General features: G+C 35.1%; 1 protein-coding gene across 2 annotated transcripts in view; it reads right to left on the bottom strand.

Annotated features, from left to right (window-relative positions):
* Positions 1–645: 645 nt before the first annotated feature.
* SEC24B (SEC24 homolog B, COPII coat complex component) overlaps positions 646–14,039 on the bottom strand; it is a 46,975-nt gene continuing 33,581 nt past the window's right edge. For both annotated transcript variants that reach the window (XM_009649191.2, XM_035888873.1), the window contains exons 16-24: positions 13,328–13,486; positions 12,711–12,884; positions 11,912–12,022; positions 10,584–10,759; positions 8,976–9,113; positions 6,772–6,876; positions 4,983–5,075; positions 3,205–3,308; positions 646–1,933 (exon numbers count right to left, since the gene is read on the bottom strand). In XM_009649191.2, coding sequence (XP_009647486.1) covers positions 1,819–1,933; positions 3,205–3,308; positions 4,983–5,075; positions 6,772–6,876; positions 8,976–9,113; positions 10,584–10,759; positions 11,912–12,022; positions 12,711–12,884; positions 13,328–13,486 — 1,175 coding nt within the window. In that variant the 3' untranslated portion in view covers positions 646–1,818. The remainder of the gene's footprint in view (positions 1,934–3,204; positions 3,309–4,982; positions 5,076–6,771; positions 6,877–8,975; positions 9,114–10,583; positions 10,760–11,911; positions 12,023–12,710; positions 12,885–13,327; positions 13,487–14,039) is intronic.

The raw sequence follows: 14,039 nt of genomic DNA, 5'->3' as shown, positions 1-14,039 counted from the left end.
ATTCAGCATCGCCTCAGACATTTATTACATGATAAATTAATTTACTAAATGGAAAGTTTCTCCTAGGGAATCTTTGGGTAACTTAAACACAGTTAGTTAAGGACAACACACAAATGTAACTTAGAAGGTATCTTCTCCAAACAATGAGTTTGTGCTAACATGCAGAATAATACTACTTGCAGAATTCAATTAGTGCAACTTTTAAAGCATTTGCAATCCATAGCTATTACTTTTTTCCTTGACTATTTGATCCAGGGGACATGGCAGTAAAAATGCAATGTTAGCATTTTCAAGGCTATTTTAAAAAAAATAAAATGTAATCATACTAATTATAATTTACTTTTTTGTACTTAACTATTTCATTGTAGTCACATTTCATTACACCAAACAAATAATCAAAGTTCAGAATAGTAAGTATGAGTGATTGCGCTTTATGAATTATTTCTAATGTGCCTCAAAAAAAAAAAAAACCCCAAACCCAAACGATCCCAACTTAACAATTGAATTTAAAAGCCTGGGACAAATCTATCAAAAAGCCCAAACATTGAGTTACCAAAACATTAGCAAGGACACAGTTTCAGAAAGATGCAACAGTGTGATTACAGTTTGAATTCTGACATTTTAAAGCCTTTACTTTCATTGATGTAAGGTAATTACTTTTTACACCCCTCCTTTTTTTTTTTTCCTTTAGATCACAGCAGAAATCAAATAATCAAGTGTGAGTGAGTGGTTACCCACGCGTACTCTAAATGGCAGACAACACAAGTTACAGAAACCTGGACCAAGACTACAGTACTTTACAAAACGTAAAACAAGGTTAACAGATATGCCTTCTCTGGATGATACATAAAATGGGTTTTTGGAACTTTATATATCAATAGCCCAGTTCAGACTACGCAGTGTTGTCTCCTCCCTTCCAGAGGTCTGGGAAATAACGTGGTAAACATGTTCTCTTCAATATTCAGCTCAGGAAGGAAGAGTTTAGTTGCAAAAAGATTATACTTGCATAAATATAAAAACACATGATAAAGCAAAATATTTTAATTAGTAAGCCAATCATAAATAAATTCACCTAAAATTAACAAAAGAAGCAGCTGTGTTCTTTCTACATGGATACTTTTTTTAGCATGTTTTCATAGTCAACTTCATTGTCTAGCCTGGGACAAAACAATTCATCATTGAGCACTCAACAATTCTGCACACTGAACTAAGTCTTTTTTTTTTAGTTACATTTTTTACATTTTCTTTACAAATGTAATATTTATGTACATTATATATTTTATTTCTACAATTGATGTACTTTACTGAAACTCTACAACTTTCACAGGGAATTTGCTGAAGTCTTTAGTAAATATGAATCATTCCTTTTAAAAAGAAATTCATATAAACAACCAACATACAGCACTGCCCTTTGACATCTCTTAAGAATTTGGATCTGGAAGGGCTACTATAATAAATGTAAGAAAAAAGGCTTTACCTAATTGTACATTTCATTAAGAAATATCATCCCACATAGCTACATAAATTCACCAGCTTGCAATAAACAGAGCACCATACCGCTGCACAACTGGAAACGTGTATAAACCAATTTAAAGTTTACTAGTGAAACAGCTTCATCACTCCTAGCACTTTTAGACTGAAGTAAATCTGCAAAATTCTTTTGGAAATAGTATACTCCTTTAGCTGTAAAGCTTCCAAAACAGTGCTGGTCACTCTATATTGTGAAGAACAAGTATCCACTTTTGTAACTTCCCATTTGCTTCTCTCGGCCCATGCTTCTATCTGAAGTCAGGGTTTTTCTTCTATTTTATCCCTTGTTCATTTACAAATCTGCTGTTGAATATTAAGTAAGAATTCATAATATGAGAAAGCTGCTTCTGTCCGATCCTCAATTAAATGCTGAAAAAAATCTGTTTTGGCAGGGTTCTCATCTCTGAAAGAAGAGAGGAAGGTATTTTAGTCCAAACATCATGCAAAAAATCCACTGTAAGTTCAAGCAGAGGCGTAAGTTCTAATGAATTGCTTACTGTCTTTTTGAGTCTAAATTCAGTCCAAAGGTACTACAATTGCAAATAATCCAAAGTTTAGGAAAAAACCCTAAGGTTTGTAATACACTATCGAACAACAGCATCTTTTCTACCACTTTATACTTCTTAAAAAGTGGGTGAAATAGTATTTAAAACACCTTGTAGAAACACAAAAAGAAAACATAACTTCTAAACCAGAACCACTTTTAGGAAATACGCTAGTGGCAATGAATTCTGAAAGGATTAAATTAAATCCCGATAAAGATTAAAATAAATGGAAAAATTTATCTCTCTGGCTACATGTAGTCTCAATCCCTTCCGCAGTTTTTCTTATTTGGCAACAGAACAAAGAAGGTAAACATGTCAAAGACCTAGTATCCCAAATTACTGCCCCAATAAAAATTTTCCGGGATGCAGCAAATATTTGCCGGGGCACAGTCCTCTCCACTGGTACAGTACAGTGTTCAGTAAAGCTCTGCTATTTACTATGGTCTCTCAGCACTACTTGCAATTCAAGCAGCAGCCACAATCCCCACAGTTGAAGAACTTGCAGTCCTCTACTTAAACATTATTTATCTCAGTAAGAAAGTCATCATACTCTTAAAATGTGATGTCCTGTCAGGTTCAGTAAACTCAGTACTCTAGAGAAGACAAAGTTAAACTCGGGTATAAACATTTTACAGAATTTAAACTTCTTTAAGTGGGTCATGGCTTGAAAAAGGCTTCAGCACTTGCCTCAGATGTCCTAAATCAACTGTGGGCCTATGGAGCTCAGCAACAAATATATTTATTATTAAATATTATTAAACCATCTAGAGATTATTAACCATACTGGAATTTTTGTGTATGTGTATGTACTGAAATTATAACAGCTATACCAGAAATTAACCTGGTTAACCCCATTGATCATAAGGATATCCACTGCTTCAGTATATTCTTAAAGATATAAAAATATGCAAGTAACGCCTACTAATAAAACTGTTAGTAACTGAATTTGCAGTAGATTCAACGATGACCTTTGCTGCTAAGGGGTTTTAGATAACAGCACTACATCAACTGGAAAGAGAGTGTTATTCAGTTTCTTCTAGGTCAGATATTCCCACTTTTCATCAGTGTCAATTAGAAATTGTAAATACAACTTACCAGTAATTACTCGGTATCTAACAGAAATACTTACTTTATTACTTGAAGAACTGGACTTAAAGGTCTACTGTCTCTAAGCCAAGATATAAAAGATCGTGTCCTTTCTGAAGAAAGCGCATCTACCTCAGGAAGCTGTGTCTGGTTGAAGGTAATTTAAAGAAGTCATCGTCTTTTATCATCAAAACTATTTTAAAAAATAGATCATGATTGTCATAATGTGACCTAAGCCACAATTTCTATTAAGAAATTACCAACCATGGAGTACATATATACTTTTTTTCAGTTTAAAGTACATAAATTCAGTAACATCTGTAGGAAGCTGTACATCTTTCACTTAAACTGCCTTAAACTGCAAAAGATTTTAGAAAGCAAGCTCATTTCAAAAGGCATCTTTTCAAAATGCTGCAGCTGCCTTTATCTTCCCCCATCAATCAAGTTCCTACGTGCTGCATTTTGCATCACTGAAAAGATGAACAAAACACGAAGAAGTGAAAACTGAATTGTAAGCACATTTCAATGCTAAGATTATACTGGACTATTTGGTTGGGGAATGAGCTGAATTAATTAATTAAAAAAAACTGGAGCCATCACAGAGCTAAAAATACCAATTCTTAGGCCGATATAACCATTTAAGACAATATGACATAAAAGAATTGATTACAGATTTAAAAGTAGTTCCATTGCTATCTTTGTAATAAATGGATGGAAGACATAATTTAAAAGCAAAGATAACTTTGGTTTATATTAGTTTTTTCTCTCCTTTCCATTATATATAAATGCTATATAACCACTGGAAAAAAGTTATCATCCTTCCTTCATCTAAGTTCTTCCTGAAAACTGTCAACTAATAGCTACCACCAGCTGATCAGAGGGGAGGGTTTTAAGTTGCTAATACAAGCAAGATACAAAACTCCAAACAAGCAGTTCAATTTTATAGTAATCTTAAAGCTCACTCCTCTTAACTTGTTCTTGTAATTACCACTTGTCACGTAGTTTTCCCCTTCATACCACGCAAGCGTTGTAAGCAGGAACTATCTTCCTACGTGTTTATACAACAACGAACACATTTTTGGTACTATCTAATATAACCATTTGTTTCTGAACTTTTCTAGAGTGTTTTCAAAGGCCTCATCCTTACCCACCACTTGTTGACATTTTGGAATCACTACCTACAAAAGAGGGGCCTTCTCTTTAATTGCTGCTCTGTTTCACAGACAAGACTACAGGTACACGTTATAATATAAAAACCCTTCCACCGAAACACACATCCAAGGGTCTCTGATGTTCTAATAGCTAAAAGCGTTTCTTTTTAACATTGACTCAAGGCTTGGAAGATGAGCAAAACTTAACTCTTGCCCTTTACTGACAGGCCTATCACATCATACTATAGACTTGGTAACTTACACCATGTTTGGAGAACACAAGGCTTCTGAAAACCACGGTATCAATAAAATAACTCTAATCACAACAATTAACGCATCTGAATAGATAATTTTTGTATTCATTCTATGAAATTCCATCCCATTCTTGTAAGCCCATATGTGTTTCCATAAAAATAATAAAAGCAGTAATATCACAGAACAATTCTTTGGCATTCCATGAATGCCAAAATGTAGATGTTTACATTCTTTCCTTGAAAGCATTTGACAACTTCTATCTGTCTCCTATGAAATTGGCAAGAGGTTAGAAGGTAGCCAATAAAAAACCCCTAATTCATAGTTACATAATTAAAAACTGAAAATGCAGAAAAGATAGATTAAATATAGATTCCAAATGCAATCGCTATACAGCACATCTCATTAAAATGCCTACCATTTTCTGTGGTACTGATGCATAATTTGGGTATCCAAGGACATCTTTTATGAAGTTGTTATCACAGTTTTTTCCAATCCAAATGTAGAAAATCTGCAAGATGTCAGAATCAATTTTAGTAAAGGCTTTGCATACATTTTAGATAAAGAGACAAGTGGTGATGTAATTGGAATAATACCAGAATAATACCTTTCATGCAAATTAATAATTTGAGAGCTCCACTTGCAATTCATACATACATATCTATATTCATTATTTGTACATTTACTAATACATTGGTAGCATTTGGAAGGAGATCATTAAATAAGAAAAAGATACAGGTAGAATGCAAATACTGAAAGAATGAGGATGAGGACACATTTATATTGGAACAGTTAATAGACTAACTTCCCATGTTACGTCCTAAAATGAAAAACCTGAAATTTTATAGTCAGTTACTGCACACCGAGTTCCCAATCTAAACAAGTCATAGTAAAACATCAGTTATGAAAACACATCATAGTAATTATTTCAGACAACTGGAGACAGAAGTTTGGTATTCTGTCATGGTTTAGCCCCAGCCAGCAACTAAGCACCACAGAGCTGCTCACTCACTCCCCCCACAGTGGGATGGCGGTGAGAATTGGAAGAGCAAGAATGAGAAAACTGGCGGGCTGAGATAAAGACAGATTAATATGTAAAGCAAAAGCCATGTATGCAAGCAAATCAAAGCAAGGAATTAATTCCCTGCTTCCCATGGGCAGGCAGGTGCTCAGCCATCTCCAGGAAAGCAGGGCTCCATCACGCATAAGGGTTACTTGGGAAGACAAATGCCATAATTCTGAACATCTCCCCCCTTCCTTCTTCCCTCAGCTTTATATGCTGAACATGATGTCATATGGTATGGAATATCCCTTTGGTCAGTTGGGGTCAGCTGTCCCAGCTGTGCCCCCTCCCAGCTTCTTGTGCACCCCCAGCCCACTCGCTGGTGGGGTGGGGTGAGCAGCAGAAAAGGCCTGGGCTCTGTGCAAGCCCTGCTCAGCAGTAACAAAACCATCCCTGTGTTATCAGCACTGTTTCTAGCACAAATCCAAAACCTAGGCCCATACTGGCTACTGTGGAGAAAATTAACTCCATCCCAGCCAAAAGCAGCACACACTCACACTCGGCCCCTGAACTCATATAAGGTTTAAAGCACCTTCTAGATTGCCATTAGAGTAGCATAATGTTTTATCACATTATTTGAGTAGCATAATGCTTTATCCAATTAAGTGTGTTTTAGTACAATTCCTATGAATAACTTAAACTGTATCTACAGATTTTGTTCCCTCCCCACAATTCCCTCACTCTTGCAACTTTTATGTCACACAAGCCACAAATTATAAAACCACTTATATTTGTTTGCATAACTGAGAAGGTTCCTGCATCAATGAGAAGTGCTTTGTTAGAGAGACTGTAGTACATACAACTTAATAGCCATTAAGAGAAGTTTTGGAAAATGGAAAACCATTATCTCCAGGAAAAAAAAACCTTGATGTAAGCTCTTGTTATTTCTGATCAGTCTAGCATGAAAAAAAATTAACCTTTGAAGCCTTAATATGCAACCCCGAAGACACTCCTCTGATCAAAGTAAGAAGCCTTTCACTGGAACACAGACTACTGCCAAGTTACCAGGAATGCTGGTTCACTACACCGCTGTTGGTGAGAGTTGACTGCTTTTAGTAATTTAGCAGATGTTGGTTTTTCAGGTTTTTTTATGTGTTTTGGTTTTTTAATAAAAAAAGAAGAATGTGTGAAACTGGTAACTTACTGAACCACAATCCATAAGAAAAGCTCCTTCTCTTGTCAACTTCTCTGCAGACAACTTCTGAAGAGGTGGTTGAGGAACAACTCTGTCATTTACATGTATTGTACTCTGTAACAAAAAACAATACTCAATAACAGTAGGATATAAATAAATCCTATTTTTTTATCTTAACCAGGTAAAAGAAAACAGGAAAAAACACTGTTAATCTCTAGCAAAATTTTGAGGATTCTCATGTAACAAAATGCTATGTTAAGCCTAAAATAATTACGTACATCAAACAATTCTGGAATGTTTCTTAACCTAGAGGCTACTTTATTACCTAAAAAATGCAAGTTCCTTTAAGTTGTGTATGTAACATTTCTCATGCTATAGATGACGAACTTCCAAAAGAATTCTAGTGTTAACACTTAAATTTTCTACAAACAATCTCCATAGGTTTTTTTCATTGCATTCAACTTCAGTAGAAATGTTGCAAGAGGAGAAAAACATCAAATTCTGTTACTTGAATGCAGTAAAATAGTGAAAGTTCCTTGACTTAACATCCTGCCTGAATTGATATGTGTGTTTGTCCACAGAACACTACGACTGATCTGATTAAACAATCTGGCTGTTAGCAATGACATTATTAAAAAACACCCCCCTTCCTCCCCAGGAATAAACCAAACCAAAACCAATAAAAAAAACCCCAACCCCCCAGTATTTTCAGATTAAAGTTGTTTCCCCCTCCAATACAAAAATAAGCTGAGTATCTAATTAAGAATCCATGAAGCGCTCTGCAAATAATGTAGGGATTTCAGGGCAAAAAGATTATTAAAAAAATTACTATTTTTAAAATCCCATATTATAATATAATAGATTAGAAGCTTTTGGGGATTTATACATAATGATGAAAATCAAGCTACTGAATTCCACTTGGGAAAAGTTCCAGGCTTTACTCAATGCTCTCAAGAATCAAGTGCTAAGAGAAAAGAAAACCAGCAAAAATGTAAAAAAAAATAAATCTGTAATATATATCATAGAATTTTCTAAAGAAAAAAGAAATTTAAGAACAGTCTCTGTCACAAATACTTCAAACTGAAGTAGTACTAAACAGCAGATTAGCACACTTATATAATTTAAAATGTAGTTTGTCAATTAATTTCAGTAGGTCAAATAAGCACTATTTTCTGCATTATTCTACTAGAAATAACTGATCTGAAATACTTTGCTAATAAAGCTGGATCTCCCAAAGATGCTGCTGGTTCTTTACAGCACTCACTGAATTTCAGCATAAGTTCCGCGAAAACCTTCACAAGGTTAGTTGAAGAATGTGGCTTCTCAGTTATTGGGGGGCAGGGGGGAGGATATAAAGAGACTAAGCAATTCCACTGAAGAACTCCAAGTTTAGACTTGCATATGTGAGTTTATGAAACACCTTAAAAGAAACTTTGAGACTATAAATAGCTCACAGGTTGTGCTGAACAACACCAACTGCCAGAGAAACTATTCAAGTTACCATATAATCTTGTATGACACTTAAACCCGAACTCCTACCGTATACTTTTCCAAAGCTAGTGACTAACAAACTCATAAAAACTTGCTTAAGAAAACCCCCAACAACTTATTTTCGCAATTACAACTAACTTGGACCTTCAATAAAAGCCCATCTTCCTTCTTGCTATTAAAAATTGCACCCATTTCCTAGGCTACCTCTGTAAAAGGTGACTTAATAAAACCTGTTCTCATAAAGCACTTCCTCAGTCTGATCATGACCATCTAGACGTACAATTCTGTTTCATCCACATCAATCCAAGAAACTGCTGGAAATTTGCTATTGCAGGCAACTTTATCTAGTTTCAGTATACAAAACCTAGAACCCTCCACCAAATCTACTTCATCCATTTCCCTTGGACAGTTCTAAAACACAAAACACACTAGAGATGTTGCCAACACATACAATCTTCTCCACTTCCTTCATATAATAGAAAAACATGGAATTATTGCGGTCACTGAAACAAGATGAAGTAAAACCACAGTTCTGCTCATAACATACTTATGTACTTGCAACTCAAAACTTAAAAATAAACGTTTTTCTTGATTTTTTCCGTAACTTATGGAAAATGTTCAGTTTACATTACAATAACAACTTTAAATTATTGTAGCACAACATCAGGTTTAACAAACCATTAAAAAATAGAAAATGTTACAAGACAGACTTCATGTATTACCTCATCAATCAACTTGTCTATTCTGTACAAGTTGGGATGTATCATTTTCATCAAATGAACAAGAGGCTGGCTCTTCATCTGGCACATTGCATATACGCGATCATCCAAGCGCGTACTCATGCCTGTTCTAAATGCTTTCTGTAAGAGAACAGTAGTGTTACTCAAATAAAACCTTCATTTTGTGTCACATCTAAACAGTGCATTTCAGATTTTTTGAAGGTGTTAAGCAAAGATGGCAAAGCTTTTGTAAAGAAATGTACCTTACTGAGATAATTAGAATCTTAATCAAATACAACTTGAATACAATACCTTTTAAAACTTAATCTATTCTCCCTCCTTACTGATGAAAGAGAATATAAAAAAATTTTCTGCTTTGCACAAGATTTATATGTGATTGGGCCAGCATTTCTCATTTTTATTCTTGATAAGTGTTACTGGCCTGTGAAACTGATGCAAGATGCCACAGGAAGATATGAGCCTAGCAGAGTTCAAAAAAAAGATACTTCTGTGGATAAGATTAACTCTGATTTTATGTTAGTAAGAATTAAATGTTAAGGAAAAGCTTTGGAAGGGAAATAATACTGATTCAACGGAGACTATTCCTATAATCAAAGTTCATAGTCACTTCTACAGCAAAGCTAAGTACATCAGTCCTCTTCTCCTTGGCTGCCACGAATATTTTGGCTTTGGTTTCTCTATATCACTGGCTTTATTATTAACAAAGATAATAATAAAAAAAAAACCCTAACCAACTTATTTTCTCAGCCACTCTTACTTCTTTTACATAGGTCCTCTTGAAAATAAGTGGTCTGTTTTTTCCCCACTATTAACTCCACTACTTACGTGAGTACCAAAGAAATCCTAATCAGTATACTAGAAACTGAAGTAAACACTAAGCCAAAGAAAAGTTTCTTACCAAACTTACATAAAGGTTTATTCATGGTAAGATAACAAAGAACTGTCAAACATGAAAAAATCTTTTAAGCTATGAGATTTATGCATAATGAAACCCTGCAGTAAGTTCTCTTTTTAAGTATGATGCTTGGTAATACAAAAAAGTTATTAAAAAAATCAAAAAGTAGTAACTACTTCTGTGCGAACTTTAAACTACATCCCTTTAGTTTCTGTAATAGATTTCACTGTATCTTTATGGAAACTTATTTTCCTTCTTGGTACTTTAAAGTACAAAGTATATGCATTGAAAAATATTTGACTTGCTTTTTCTTCATAAAATGAAATTGCAGAAGTACTAATAAGCAGCTTCCAACAATCTTTATGGGCAACACCAATCAGCTGCCAAAAATCTGGGAAATGCTAATTGTTAGAATCAATATATTTTTATTTTCATTGCAAAATAAAATAAAACAAAATATAAAAAATTCAAAATCAAGTAAACCAATAAACTGTTCAAGCACTAATCATTTAAAATAAGCTAACATGGTAATCTTTTATGTGAAAAGTCCTTTAAGCTCAAAGAGGATAAGCCAATTTTATAACTTTAGAGAAGTGCAGACATTGCTTGACCTAGAGCTGAAGAATTCCTCAAATGGAACAATGAATCAAACATTATCAAAATTATCAAACATTAATCCACTAGATTATACATACCTGTTTGAGAAGGGCCAAAATATACAGTGGAAACAACTTGAGGGAATTTGGTGCTATCAGCATGGACTGCTGCAGATTTGAGGCAGTTGACATGTATGCTGCCAAGGAGTCTACCACGGCATTAACTAAGGCATCTCTTGCATCTGAAAGACTAGATGAAACGGAGCGATCCACAGCTGTTGGGTTAGAAGGATACAAGAAGTTACTAGAGTTGAACTCATTCATTCCCTTGAATTTTGAAACTATTAGTTGTGCTTTTGGGTGCTATTTTAAGATTTTAACACCACCACCACCCCCCCACACACACCCCCCTGTGGAGTAAATAAGACTACTGCCCACACAGAAACTCACTTTCATGATGCTTAAAAAATATAGTGTGGCTGATCCCCACTCCCTAGTTCCTACTCTTGGAGAATTAAAAAAAATTTTAAAGCTGTTATATATACTCAAGACTAAATATAAATCCTGTTTTAAACGTTATACAAATAACTTAATTATTGCTGAAACTCTCTGCTGTCCTACCTCCAAGATAAGATTTGCAGCAATTATTTTAAATTTTTTTTCCACAAGAAATTTCTTCCATTATTTCAGTGGCATAATTATGATTAGTGTAAACAAAGCTTCATCTTTCTCTGCTGAGAAAGGGCTGCAAATCCTTTGGTTGGAGGAAGCCACCTGCTGGACTGAATGCACATTTCAGACGAGATACAGAAGTACTATTTATTTCTTCTAATTTATTTGACTGTTAATATACAACATAGCATATACTAAAATGCTGCACAGAGCCATACACATTCAATGGCAGAGATCAGTCTATGAAAACAGCTACTTATGACCCACAAGTAGGGGATAATTAAGAATCCTCAAACCAGCAATGACAAGCATAGAAAACTAATGCATCTCTTGGATACACTGTTGTCAGAAGTTCCCTTTTAGTCTCCAGCAACTCACTAAACTGAATCACTCTGTCTCTTAAGTAATCCTAGAATGCTAAAGTTTGAGATAACAACCATGGTGATGACAATACAGAAATGAGAGTTTTGATCCAAGTGTGTTATGATCCTTTGTCCTTTAATAAACTCTAGAGAAAAATCCAAGAATGGTCCTTTTAAAAGATTGAAGTCAACTAAGTACCCAGACTGAGGAATATTTCAGTTAATAGTTTTGGTATAACTTTGATTTTGTCATCTTTTGTATTCTCGGGCTTCAGTGTGCTCCACTCCAACCTTCTTTTACAATACCCAGGCTTCATTCACTACTTCATTTAAACAGCCAGCAAAATTAAGAACATACAAAAAGATATTTGAATCTTTCTGGTCTGTACTCACCCATGTTTGCTAAGAGGCACACAACTGCTTGTACATCTGCTCCTGCATATACATCAGCCAGTGAACTTACTACAGGCAAGCAGAGTGTGTGCACTCGAATTCGACGTTCACCTAATAAAAATAAGTAGAAATCATTATGCAGTATCTCCTGTCAGAGGTATACAAATTCAGTCATTACAGCATACCTCCTCTCATCTAAGATGCGCTCCTTCTGCAAAAATACACCAGTCAGGAAATTGCTGTAACACTATCTCCCATTCCTGTTTCGTAACCCATTCAAATTCCACAATGTTCCAAAGCATTCAACTTACAAATCCACACAAGTTCATAACACAAACTAGCTTATAATATCCACAATAAGTGTCTTAATCCTACAAATTAAATACATTAATTTCCATCCCCAAATTTTGTGGCATCTCCCACAACAGAAAGTAGCTGCTATTCTTTATGCCCACCCAGTGTACTAGCAACTCACTCCAATCCATCACAGGTCTGTGATTTTGGACAAAGTGTGTGCCAAACGTGTGATTGCTTATAACAACAGTATGCCTTTTAAGTAAAGGAAATGTGCTGAATCAACTCTATGTAAAGTGGAGATAAATTACATTTTGCCATCAAAATAGAGTTTATAAAGATTTACATTATGTAATTAACTGCCAAATAGGCTCCCTAGCTTTGACAAGATTCTCTTCGGGAATCTTAGAGGAGAACAACAAAAGGCTGTGGAACCAACTATACGAACATTATGTGAGAAAACAAAACAAAAAGCCCAGTGGCCAATTCATTTGAATTTATTTACCTTTGCTGGAAGTATACAAAAGAGCTGTTTGAAAACAAACCAAAGATGTGTCAGTCAGACTTTCCTCGATGGACATTTGTACTGCAAATCCAGCATCAGGATTGACATTGGCAAGAGACAATAAATCAGTAGATCGTACAAAAAAGTTCCCATGAAAAGTGTGTATTGAAAGACCTAGAAGCAGATTAAATAATTCAGTGAGGTTAAAGCAGCATGAAAACCTCTTATCAATAATTAAAACCCACAGCCCTCAAGCCATGTTTAAGAAAACTGTAAAAATACTTTATCTATCACGCACACTCAATTACATGAATCATTAGACATTTCAGCATAATCCTGTAGAGCTCATGTTCAATTCTGAACACTCCAAACCGAATGATGCCCTTATACTACACATGTCAACTTAGTTGAAGTGAGATGGTGCCATCTTAAGTAAAAAACAAAACAAAAAACCCAACGGCAAAAGCTAACGTAACTTACATACAGGCAACTATCTTAACTCTTCAGTGAAAGAGAAATAACCTGAAACCTAAGGTTGCTAATGACTAAGCACATTCAAAATGCTGGTTAACATGCTTATACCAACTTTTCCGTATAAATTGGTATTTAAAACACACCTTTTGTACATCTTATGCGCATAACTGCTTCAAATCCAATCTTTCTTGTAAGGTATCTTTTAAGGTCTTTTTGCAACTTTTCGGCCTGAGCAGGATTATGGCTACGATGGAAAGATGGATAGTAATAGATGCATCCAGCAGAATATTTGGACATGCAAGCTGTGGAGGAGGAAAAGATGTTAAAGAGGTAAAACTGTAACATAAATTGCGTCCAACCTTCCACAAGTCACATCTATGTTCATCTTGTTCTTGATATGACCTAAATCTGTAAGACAACAAGAACTGGCCCAGACTCAGGCCACTGAAGACAGTGATGAGTCAACCCCAACACACAATTATCTAATTATACACTTACTTCAATAAACCTGCTACCTTTGGCAACTAAGACAGGAGTGCATGCAGAAATATTTAATGGTGTAGAGGCAAAATTAAGTGTGTGTGCAGAGACAAATCTTGGCTTAATACTGAAAGATGAGAACTCTAATCTACCCCTGTAATTAAACGTTATTAACTCCTTGCCATCTGGCTGTTTCCCATTCTCAAGCAGGAGAGCACCTTCTCATTTAAAACTGTGAAATCGCAGAATAAGTTGTCTGCTACCAACTTCAAAGTCAATTCCTTTGCAGCATTAGCTGCATTCACAAAAGTGCAAAAAGTTTTACATGATTTAAGAATTCCTGAAGTAGCCCGTGCTTCTGAAGACAGACAACAG

Source organism: Egretta garzetta, unplaced genomic scaffold (assembly GCF_000687185.1).
Source record: "Egretta garzetta isolate BGI_Z169 unplaced genomic scaffold, ASM68718v1 scaffold41, whole genome shotgun sequence".
In the NCBI taxonomy this organism is placed as follows: domain Eukaryota; kingdom Metazoa; phylum Chordata; class Aves; order Pelecaniformes; family Ardeidae; genus Egretta; species Egretta garzetta.
This window is presented reverse-complemented; position numbering and strand designations above follow the sequence as displayed.